This window comes from Antedon bifida, chromosome 9 (genome assembly GCF_963402885.1).
Source record: "Antedon bifida chromosome 9, ecAntBifi1.1, whole genome shotgun sequence".
NCBI lineage: Eukaryota > Metazoa > Echinodermata > Crinoidea > Comatulida > Antedonidae > Antedon > Antedon bifida.
Window position 1 is genome coordinate 15,266,421 of NC_136234.1, and position 12,998 is coordinate 15,279,418.

The window sequence follows — 12,998 nt, forward strand, 5'->3', positions numbered from 1 at the left end:
GATATTCGCTCGACTTCTTTTGTTTGAGTTACATTTATATATACATTTCAAAGCGTTGATAATTCATTTTCGACACTTAGTTCCAATATATCTTGTAATGTATATGCCATCATTTCTTTTGTACTATACACTGTAATTTATATTTCAATAAATTATTTTTTACACAAATAAAATAATAATAATAAATAGAAATAAAATATAACGAAAATATAACAAATCCTGCGGATATACTCACTTTTTATCTACAGTAATGTTAAATACCAGCAATTATGGTTGTCTATAATGTGTAACCTGTGTTGAACTTGCCGTTCTGAACTCATTTGTTTGATGCTTACCGATGCTTATTAACCCTTCGTCTTTTTTAAACACAATACCAGAGACACATTATTTGTGAGCATTTTCCGTTCGTACTCAAAAAGGAATTTATAATTAGTGAGATGGTTGTTTTCTTCAGTGATGATAACTGATAATTAATAAACTGTAAAATAATTGTTTGTGATTTGTAGGCCAGTACGTTAGCAAAAAAGTAGCACAAACAACCCAGCATAGGATGTATCGGCGGTATGATAGCATATACACTGTAGTTCAGATGACGTCATTATATAGTTTAGTATAACAACATTCATTAATAATACGGGTAGTAGGAAATGTCAGTAATGACGTGCTTTGTGTGTCTACTTTAGTTTCCACGAGCAAACTCGCAATTCGCAAACAAAAGATAAAGTCTCTTATACTGTAAAAACAAATTTGTTTGCAAATGAAAGGAAATGGGTTATATGTTGTACTTTAATCTACCTTGTAAAACTTTGGGATTTTTTTTACTCTTGACTGAGTAGATGTTCTTTTTAGGCGCGTGCAACGTGACTCTACAGTTCACTATGTCGGTCAGTCGGTCGGTAAACACTAACTATGGCTTTGTCTTGATATCACTTTCATCTAGCTAAGTCAATTTTCACAGTATATTCCTTATGGCCAGGAAAAGATGTGGTTATGTTTTCACGGTGCGCAATCAAAAATTACGCGGTCTACGCACGATTTAACGAAATCACGTTTGTAATCACATCTTCACCAGCATGAATCACAATTAAATAAAATTTGGTACTCATAAATTTCAGGGCATAAATCATCATATGACAATACAATTACGTGCGTAGCGCATGTAACGCATGCGTACGCTCGCTTAAAATTTTCAAAATTTATTTTCGATGAAATAAGAGTACGTTTCAGGCAATTTTAAGCGTTTAAAAAATTGTCATGAGTGCGCAGATTTTTGCACGCGCACTGCGCGGTAAAAGTTAATAGGCACTCCTTTTGCCCGATTTCTGTTTTAAAACCATTCTTTAATAATATCATCATATTTAATTCACTTTTCAACTCGAAATTACGTTATACAAGTGACAGGCTACGCACGTACGTGTAAGTTAACAACATGGTAAAAATATGCTAAATTTTAAAATTAATATAGATCGTCAGAATGCTCGGGAACACCTATTTTGCATTTCATTTTCTTAAAGTGTATCATATGTATGATTTATTATGAAATTAAGAGAACAAAAGTTGATTAAGTCATCATTAATTGCATATTAAATTTTTAAAAAATAATTTCGACAATCAAACAAATTATGACATTTTCATAGGCCGAAATAACAAACTTATCATTAACTTTCTTCCTTAAAGATGTATTGTCCCTTTGACTAATTCCAAAAAAATTAAAAAAAAAAAATTTAAAAAAAAGTGGGTCATTTTGAAGTATCATAATAGTTATTAACTTTCACCAAAAATTAGTGGAAAAAAAATCATTTAACTGAAATACAGACGTTTTTTTGTTCAAAAAATAACTTTGAATTCCAGTCAAAGTTTTCGATCAAAACATATCTCATAATGCAACGCACTTGTTTGGCTACTCTGTATGCATAATCATAAAACTTTCTCGCGATCTGTGTAAAAATATTTTCTCAACCGTGACGAGTCGAAACAATCCTAATTAGCATCATTCATAATGCATACTCGTGGTTTGAAATCTTTGTTTACTTTCGCTCGCGATGATTTTCCAGACGAAATGTAATAAAATTAATGTACCTGTTAATTACGTAAACTTGTTGTTTTTGGCTTGAATTTTCGACTTAAAGTGAAAAACTTTAATATTAAATTTAAATTTAGAATATTTTGACCTTCATTTGTTGTGTTTCAAGGGACAATACATCTTTAAAATGTTCATATATTACAACAAGAAAATAATGTTTAAAAAAATCAATGAAAGATTGTTTTATAGTTTCAAATATAGATTTATTTTATCAATGAAAAAAACAAATCAAGTGAGATAAGATTTCACTCAGTGTGTAACACCGATGTGAAATGGCATTTTTTTTATAGATTTAACAACAGCGCCCTCTTTTTCAAATACAACTATTTTTTTTCGTTTTTAAATGTTACATAGTTCTTAAATTGTAATTCTTTTATTGTTGTAGGAATGTAGGTGTTTATGTCTTAGTAAACTAAAACGAAGGTTTCTCCAATAATTACGACTTAAGTCGCTTTAAAACAAAATAAAGTATAGATATAAAATATCTATATCAAGATCTATTATCATCAATCTTTAATTACAGTATACGATGCCTACATAATACTAATTTCCCAAAACATTTGAGTTACTTAAGAACACGATACTAGACCTATTTACTTGTTTTCGTCGTCGTTAGGCACTTGCCGTGATAAACGAGTCGTCTTTATATACAATTTGCGAATTAGACCTAATTGATTCATGAACATCATTTTACATTTATGTTCACACGCTGATATGCATATTGTTTACATGCTTTATTGTTAATCTATCTAGGCTTAAGTTCACTCAGATATTACCTAGTTTTTCCTGCATTTAATTAAAATAGAAAGAATCCTCTTACTCTAGCTTAAAGTTTAAACACCTTTATTTGTAGCAAAAACTAAATTTCCTTGCGTTTAGGAACAAAACGAATAATTTATGAAATTAAGATGAAATTGCTTTTAAACTCAATGTTATTTGCCGATGATGTAGCTCTTCCTCCCTTATCGATCGAAAGGTAGCGGCCGCGTCGTTTTCCATTAGAAGATGCTGTCTGTGAGCGTACTTGCTTACCGACTCTGAATTGGGCTAACGACTGGAACGTCACAAAGCACGAACGACGGTTGAACTTTTCGCGCCACAAAATATCCGAATTTTCTTTAGAAAGAATGCTTTCAGCTGTGTCCTGTAATGTAAATAAAAATACAAAGATTTTAAGATTTGTTTTATGGTTATTACCGGTCTCAACATTTGACTCATTGATTTTGTTTGTCTTTCGTGGGAACAACCAACCTTATTAGTCGCGTTGACGCGACTCTATAGTTCACTATGTCGGTCTGTCGGTCTGTCGGTCCGGTATCACTATGCGTTTTATCGCTTTTCTGTACTTTTTGAACTGTTTGATGTACAGAAGAGTTTTAAAGTACATCACTTTTTGAAAGTTCATTTTTTTCTGAGAGCCCGCGACTTATGGCTGTTGGCCTTGTTATTTCTACTCTTTTTCTTTTTTTTTCATTACTTCTTACAAATAAGTTGACACCATTAATAAGAATGTGTTAAAATGGTAAAAGCTCTAAATACTTAATTATAGAAGGTGTGTTCTAAGTATTGCAATTATAGTAGCACACAAAAATACATATATACCCATGATTTTAAACAGTGCATTAAAGTAATGTTTTATACATAAAAAATTCGACTCATTTTATATTACTTAACCCTTGACACCAAACTAGTATCATTTTTTCTTTAAAATAATGTATCTTATACTAAAAAGATGAAATCGACTTTGAATAAGTCATGTTTGTAATAAAGATTTCACTTATTTATGAAATAAAAATTACTGATATTGATATAATAAAAACAACTATTTCCATACACACAATGCCTATCGGTTATTTTTTTTTAGATTACAATTTTATCAGGTAAATATTATATTTTCGATTTACATTTTTATATTTAAACATGGCCTATTGAACAAATAAAGTTTATTTAATTTTTCATGGGAACAATTGTATCTTTAAACAATGAAGACACTGAGAACTATTTGGCCATGATAATAATAATTTATTAGAAGCTTCACTTTTACAACAATTTTCAGCACTATAACTCCAAACTTCAAACAATAAATAGATAAATAACATAATATAAAAACAATGAAATCTTGTCATACTTACATTTCTAGCCGACACTTTTCCAGCTTTGGTCATTGATAAATAAAGACCGGACTCACTTCCACGAATGATAATTAAACTAGGACTAACAGCAAATGTCGTTACACGTACTATAAAGTAAGAATAATACCTGTAGTATATAAGATGGTTAATGTTTTCATACAGGTAATCAGTACTACAGTAATGCTTTTTAGTCATGGTCTATAGTTTTGTTTAAAAACATATATTTTTAGTTAATTATCATGATAATAATTATTATAATGACAATTATGTTCACGGGTTAAAAGGAGTTAAATAAATGTACGACATAATATGACAAACTGGCACAATGAATTCCAACATTATTATATAAAAAAAGAGAGAAAGGTAACAATAAATAATAGGTACAGTATAGGTTAAGCGGAAGTCAAATAACTATTGAGGGAGGTAACATTCTTTATTGGAACCGCCGCCGTTTATTCGTTAACCTTGACATCATGTGACCTAAGAGATGCTTGTGAAGTACAGGGTAGGCGTAGCTATTTATTATGTGTAAACCATGTACCTGTAGGGCTAAATCAGTCTGTAGTCCTATAGTATACTGTACGTGTCAAAACATGTTCTGAATTTTTACATCGCACATAAGACTAAGAATAATAAACTAAGAATGCGGCCTTTTTTAAACTGATGTTTTATTACAATAAAAATGAGATAGATTGTGAAAACAATATTATAAGATAGAGTCTATACTGACGTGGTTATCATTTTTAAATTCGTTTATTTGAGTTTGACTGCTTTTTTAGTGTTAGGTTTCTTCAAGAAGTTCAAAGTTCAATTTAATTCACCTTCATCAAAATTTACCAAATTTATGATCATTTAATATTTTTTAATGAAATATTTTCAAGAGAAAAGAACATGGACAGCATTCTTATTACTCTTGATATGAAAGAAACTCTGTGATGAGTTTGTTTTAATGTGTAATTTCTTCCTGTACATTATTGATAGCAGTCTTAACTCACAAATTGACAGGTTCCGGCAGTAATTATACTCTATTACGAATCATGGAAAATACGAACGTAAATTGAGGAGATTAATTTGTATATTAACCTATCTATAAAATATAGAATTTAACCAAAAGGAACGTGTGTTTACGTAATTTAATACTGTATTAAAGTGAAAAAAAACTTTATTAAGTCAAAATAACATATAAATCTAAAAGCAAATGAAAATACTGTGGATTCCAATGACTGCATCAATAGAAATTAGCAAAAAGCTAAATCAAAACGATAAAGTAAAATATTCAGGAATAAATTGCAAATCTTTCTGATAACACTAATCCTTCTTATCATGTTTTGGGGGGGATTTTTGTGAGATTAATTCGATTTTTCATAATATTCGATTCGTTATACTAATAATCTTCGTTATTATTATAAAACCAATGTAGATGTTAGTAGCGGTTTCATCGCTGTTAATTGTGAACTGAATAAAATAAAATAAAATAAATAAAAAATAAAATAAAATGAATAAAAAATAAAATAATCAACATCTTTCTTTGAAACAGAAATTATTGTACTCTTTTTTTTGTTGTTTCTTTCCTCATCATTTTACATTTGAATAAGAGGACATTGATACATAATAATGAAAGTAAATTTTATAACACAATAGTTTACTTACCATATCTATTGTTACAATCGTCTGTTCCACGGACACGTCCATCTGGTCCAATCCATAGAAAGAAGCCATTTCTTGATACTATTTTATTTACGTTTTCTGTAGAAGCATGAAAGCGTTTTCCATTGTATTCCGTTATCTTCGTGTAAACAGTTGGAATAACTTGCAAACTCACAGATAGGTGTAGAAAGGACAACAGCAAAACACAAGTAAAATATATTTTCCTTGTCTTGAACAACATTCTCAATCCCAAATTATTATATCTAAAAATAAAACTAATCACCTTGTTAATTATTTGTTTCTATCTTTCAAAAAGGATAACTGTACTGAAAATACAAATGTCCACGTATTTTGAGAATGAAAAAAACAGTTTTAAAACGTTAAAGATGTTTGAGTTAAGCCTATTCGCCTGCTTCCATAATGTAATTTGATTCTGAGACGCGCACATAAGTTGTTCATCTTGTGACTAGGCCAGCCAGACTGAACGAGTCACTTTTGGGGGTTACATATTATCGAATCAATTACATTTATTTTATCTGCCAAATCGTTTCAGGTCGATCCTAGATGTTATTGAAACATTCCACGCTCATTGTAGCAAAGTGCGAATTATTTCTTGATTTTTTTTTATTTATGCTAATGACGTCAAACAAAATGGTTTTGCAGACTTTAACTACCTCGCATTTAGGTGTCTGTATATTCAATCATCTTATAATTTGTTTTCAACCAATCAATTTAAATTTAAATAGAATGTTTTGAGTTTCTTTAGGACTAAAATTCTTCATCAGCATAACAAGTCAGTAAAGGTAAATGGCTTTCGACCTTTTATTTAAATGAATCTTTTTATCTGTAAATATCACAATCTCATGGGAAAACATATTTGGTAAACATTTTTTTTTTGTGTAATTTGGAAATTGTGATTTGTTTGATTCTGAAAAAGAGGGAGATTTAGTTGCAGATACTATCATTGTGTTTTCAACATATTATATGTTTATATGTTTCAATTTATGTTTTGTTGAATTTAGTGTCATAACTAGAAATCAAAGGAGAATAAATTAAAGATAAAATAATAATTTCCAGGTATATTCTGTACAAATATAAAGATATATTTTTGCTTCAATTAGACAACTATTGCTATTCACTTAAACATTGTTTTTAAGTATATGTGTTAATCACTAGAAACAAATGGAGAATGACCGAAATAATTAATTATGTCTGTAGAAATAAAGATGTAAATATTTGTACTTTTAGATAATTACTGTTATGCATACTTGTAACAATACAAAACAGATATCTTTAAACAGCATATTTTGGATAAAATAAACTATATTAGAAAACTATTACGAATGTTCAATACGACACATTCATTACACAGGGTGCTAGTAAATCCAATTCGAAAGGTGTCTTGTTCTTATATGTAAACAAGCACGTTTAAAACCGATAATTGTTGTGCTTGACTTTAGAATTGAAGTGACGTAAATTACTTTATCCTGCGTCAGAACTTTCGTGTACAGATTAATTGTCGCACGAAAAAAGGTAATTGGAAATTGGTTGTGGGTGGGTGGGTCTGTTTTTTTTATAATAATAGTTTAAATCACTATTTTGTTCATTATTTTGGCAAAAGCGAACAACTTTAGAATGGCCAAATTCAAAGTTTGATTTTATTCATCTTTGTTTTTCATGTTTTGATGCACAATACATTTTGAAAATAGTGAGATTTTCGTGTCCTGCAGTGGCATGAGTGTCAGTTTGACTGTTATATCTTCTGGCTAGACAGTATCGACAGAACTAATAACATTATGAGCATAATGCTGTAGTTAGGCCTATCCATGAAATACGTGTACAGTAGTAGGGTAGTAAAATATTATAATATGACATTTTCCTTTAGTTTTGAATTTTAAATCAAATAAAAGAACTTTTAGAATATTCATTTTCAAAAAAACGTGTTATACTGTATTAATAGTATTATAATATTTGATATACCGAGTTTGGGAATAGAAATGCAGAAAAATATTAAATGTTAAAATGTTTTTTTCCCAAAAATGAATACAATTTTAGTTCTAAAGTTGTTAAGAAAACCCCAAAATGTTGATTTCCCTGATTTAAAAAAGACAAAATAAATGGTTACATTTAACCAGAATTCCATTTTCTTCCAGACATTTCTGACTTTTTTCCCGGTTTATTTGGTAAATATATTTTTTTCGATCCATTTTGAATAAGTAATAATAAGTAATATGCGACATTAAAATGGTGTATTCATTTTCAGAAATACTTAAACTTAGAACCAAAATAAAAACATTAAGGCTTAAACAATCAACGTGAGGATGTAATTTTAAGGAGGTTTTTTATTGATTTTCTATCTCATAGTATTCATTTTCCAGTAAAACAAAACAAAAACAAAGTTAGAAACAATGCATTATATTTTTAAGCGACAAATTTTAAACAATTACAATGGTACCGTATTAAAAATAAGCAATTTACAGATTAAAATAACTTTTATTTATTTATATAAGTTTCCATTATTCTTTGTTCAATTCGTTTTCACAAATACCGCACTACTTGTTATCAGTGCATGAATACTTGTTTTCTCTCTTCGGCATTGTTAATGATTTATTCACATCATGAAGGAATCAATTTAAATAAATAAATTAAAAACTCTTTTTTCACTGATCTTGTGTTTCATCTATTAACTTAATTATAAGGCTTTATTTTTTTAATCAAACTGTTATTAAACTTATAAGTTTTGTAGATATTCGAGTAACAGTTTAATTCTAGCGTATTTCGTTCGAATAATATTATCTCAAGTGATTCGTAACATTTGACTTTGCGTAAAACTGTACCTTTCGACTTTTTTATGGATCTTTTCTTTTTATTTATTCATTTTAACAAAATGTTCATATATTTTACCAGTAAATTTATGAGAATTATGAATATGTAAATCATAAATGTTTTTCTAACTATGGTTAGTTATTAAATGTTAACAAAAATCACATTGCTTTGGTTGATAGGAATTGGCGACTTTGGTTCAGCCTCTCTGATTGGCCAAAGCGAATCTCATAGAGTTGATTATCTGTCTAGTGACCAATCCTAGGAGACATATTTCAGCGTACATTTCCTTCGAAATATAAATAAAAATCAAGAAGAACAAGCTTAATAGTTTTAAAATCAAATCTAAGTATAATCTACATCTATTCGTTTAGACCAGCAGGCGGGTATAGAGACATTTTGAGGAGGGAAAGATGTGTATAAGGCCTATAGGTGGTAAAGTTAAGCGTAATGTGAAATTTAGGCTTACTGTACCCTTTACGATTAACTTCAGGGTTAGGCCTACTAACACCATTTACGAATTGTAATTTAGGCCTACTGACACCCTTTGCGAATAGTATGTTAGGCCTACTGATACCCATTACGATTTCAATGTTAGGCCTACGGTTTTTAGCTTTCGTTCACGCTAAATATGTTGGTTTATCGATATATATTTTAAGGTTTTTCGTAGGTGACAAGGAATCAGAACGAGGAACAACAATTTAGAAAACTGTAGAAGGTGAGTTTTTGTTCGCTATTGTTATTTGTAATCGTACATCTAAACACACTTTTTAACATTTTCGGATTCTGTCTAAATATTTTTTTTATAAACAAGTTTTCGTTGATCGATAAGATAGCATTTAGTGTGACATAATTCATTTTTTTTATAAATAAACCAAATAAAAGAAGAATATATTGATATATCAATCTATTTGATCATCAATATGTGATCTGTTCCTTTATTTAGAATTCCCTAGTTTTATTTATCTGAATTTAATCCGTGGATCTTTTAGATTATTTTCGTAAGTTAAAATTAACAATTCGTTCAGTTCATTCATTCAGTTTTATCATTTCGTTCAGAGAGATTTAAAAATCGTTGAAACTTATAAAAAATGAATACTAAAATGCAAAGTAAAGGCCTATTTTTCTTTAAAATTAAAAGCAAATTTAACATATAGGTTGTTCAATTTTAAAATATGTAATATCTTTTTTTTTCAATGTTTGCAATAAATTTTTGTAACGAAATTTGTTGAAATGCTCAGGAGATTTTTTTTTTTCGTTTGCCTAGTTTAAATTTGCATTAAAAACACAGAAAAACATTAATATTGGTTATAAAACATCGCCTTGTTGTTCCGTTTGAAGAAAATTTAATATTCTCCAACTTTTATTTGGTCCTTTTTAATTGTACTTCTTATTTTCATTTAGTTTAAATTAATATCGAAATGCTTAGAAGAAGCTTAGAATTTAAATTCAGAAAAAAAAATTGGTTAAAATTAATCTCCTTAATGTTCGGTTTAAAGAATATTACATATTCTCTAACATTTATTTTGCTCCTTTTGTATTTTACATATTTAAAATAAATTTTGCTTGATACGATAATATCGAAATTGTTTAAAGACCTCCGCCTTGTTCTATTTGAAGAAAATGATTTAATCTATGCTTATCTGTTGCTTATTTTTTTACAACATAATCAATTTTGCTCAAGAAATTACTATCGAATTTCGATGAAATGTTTTGCTTCGAAATCTAATTTAGAATATTGTGTCTAAAACATCGCTTTGTTGATTTGAAAACAAAATATTCTATATATTCTTATTGTTATGTACACATAATGTTTGAACTTTGCTTTAAAAAAATGATTTAAAGATTCCCATTAAATTATATTCACTTGAATTTTAATTTTAAAACAAATTACTATGGGCTAAAGAACGTATTTTTGTGAGGTTTGAAGAAAATTAACTTTGGTTTTGGTCTTTTTGTAATACAGCAAAACATAATATTGAACTGTTGAGGGGATTTTAAATCGTTAAATCATTTTCCTTTGCATTAGAATTTTAAAAAAAAACATTTTTTGATTGTTTCTAACGGGTTATAGAACATCGCCTTGTTGTGAGTGTTTTCTTTTGCTCAATTTTGTTAAGAATAATAATATATATAATATATATAATAATATCGAATTCGTTTTTCAATTGAATTTGAATTCTTGAAGAAAATGTAGTATTGCTCTTTGTTGTTTTCGTTTGGTCCTTTCGTTTGGTCCTTTTATTATTACATACAAGAAATTGATTTCGGAAAGTTTAGATTTTGATTTGTTTTAAATAGTTCTCCAATTGACTATTGGTTAAAGAACATCGAGAGATTTGAAGTTGATATTGTTTTAGCCAATTTTTTTCATCGCAAAAAATGTATATAATTAATAATTAATAATAATCTGTTTACGAAATTAATATTTTTAGATTAAAAATTCGTTAAAAACTTTTGAAATATTGGAAATAAAATTGAATATAATTTGTTGCGATTGTGTTTGAAGAATCATTTAAAATTTTCAATTTGTTCTTTTATATACTTCAATTTACAACTTATATTTAAATTAAATTTTAAGAAAAAAACGCACTAACCATTTAATAAGATTTTAAATTCACTTGTTTTCTTATCGCGATTTTTCGTTAGAAGTATTTCATATCTTTCTTAAAATTCATAGTTAAATGAACAAAAAACAATGATATTGTCTACATCCAGTTCATGATAATTAAGTTTTGTTTTTTTTTTTTTTATGGCCGACGTCAATTAGTTTAAATTAATCTGAATAATCTAATCTAATAACTAGTAGTATTATAATAATTAATTTGCTTCTTAAGTTCAACTTATTATAGGCCGAAATCGAGATATGTGTTTACCGTATTATTGCTTTTACCACAATTGTATGTACTCCAGTTTGAAAAAAATGTGTGTACATGTTAAGTATATTCATATTGTACTGTGATGTATAAATATGTATATAATGATGCTACGTACTTGATAAAATTATAAAATATGGCCTCGTACGTCTTATGTACGAAATAATCATCAATAGTTTATTTCGGTTTAAGTGTATTAGTTACACAGCAATTAATTGTTTTGTTTCCTTTTTTGTTTTTATACTTAACGCGTCTTTGGGGAGCGCCCTATTATGTCGCCGTCTCTGCTGAGTACCCATTCGTCTACATGAGCTTGTGATCGGTGCCCCTTATCCTTTGCTTGAGTCGGTAGGATCTCAGCAACGGAGACCAAACATATGTTTTACCGTCCCACATATTACATTACCTTATTAGGGATCTTTTCGACGACCTACTGTAAGTTCGGTCGTCGCCTGGACTTAAAATATGTCGAGGTATCAAGCACACGTCCCAATGTCCCCGCATGCGCACAATGTAGTAACTAGTCCTCGGTTCTTGATCGTCGCAAATCGCCCAACTCCCCCTATTATTATGTACATAATTCTACAAAAATAGTTATAGGCTAATACTCTTGATTAGCAATATTTGTTTGGAAATCACAAATCTTGGAATTATGAAGTAAATTATTCAAATGACTTATTCTCTCGCGTGGCACGTCACTAACATTATCCAGATTGTTATATTGTTTATTTATTATATCGGCCTACTTTTGAATAAATAAAACATAGACTGCCCTCTATTTAGTCTATTATTGTGGTCGAGAAAACAACATACACTGTTTGAGTTGAGCTGGAAAAAAATGAAATTGAAAATCTTTTTATACAACAACAAATTTAATGAAAATGCAAATACAAATAAAAAATGACAAACTTTTAACTTAAAGTTGATAATGTAGGCCTTTTGTACTTTGGAAAGGAAAGAGAATCTACTGTACGCGAGTGAAAATACTCCATCCGAGATTCGAACTCGGAACCGTTTGATTTGATATACAAACGAACTGGTATTAGTCATGAAGTCTGTATGTATTTCATGGTAGGGCAATTATTTTAAATTTCCGTGTGGTGTTCAGCGACCTCAGTTCTCGATTGCGCACGCGCAACAGAAATCTATATCTAAGGTAATTTCGCATTTATTGAAATGAGAGCTTGCGGAATAAATACGGAAACAGAACACAAACCATTGTTTATTTACTATGTTTAGGTATCTATTAGGAGCCCATATATTTAGTAGGATATTTTATGTTTAGATCTTGGTATTTGTAGGCCTATATTGAAAGTTACACAAAACTTATCTAAATTTAGGCCTATAAAGGCCTACCATACATTGCTATTCCCGTCTTTGACCATGTTTCTTTAGTCCCGTAAAACGTTTATGCCTGTTATACTGTAGGCCTATTTA

At 29.0% G+C, this 12,998-nt stretch overlaps 1 protein-coding gene and 1 long non-coding RNA gene across 2 annotated transcripts in view; one reads left to right on the forward strand and one right to left on the reverse strand.

Moving 5' to 3' along the window:
* The window catches only part of LOC144852837 (uncharacterized), a 57,186-nt gene that overhangs the window by 22,045 nt on the left and 22,143 nt on the right, over positions 1-12,998 (forward strand). The gene's annotated exons all lie outside the window — the stretch shown is intronic.
* On the reverse strand, positions 2,271-6,812 carry LOC144852003 (fibroblast growth factor 12-like). Its single transcript, XM_078709679.1, has 3 exons — positions 5,866-6,812; positions 4,216-4,322; positions 2,271-3,227 (listed from the first exon to the last, which is right to left on the reverse strand). The coding sequence occupies exons 1-3, from the start codon at positions 6,101-6,103 to the stop codon at positions 2,979-2,981; spliced, it is 594 nt and encodes a 197-aa protein (XP_078565805.1). The 5' UTR covers positions 6,104-6,812; the 3' UTR covers positions 2,271-2,978.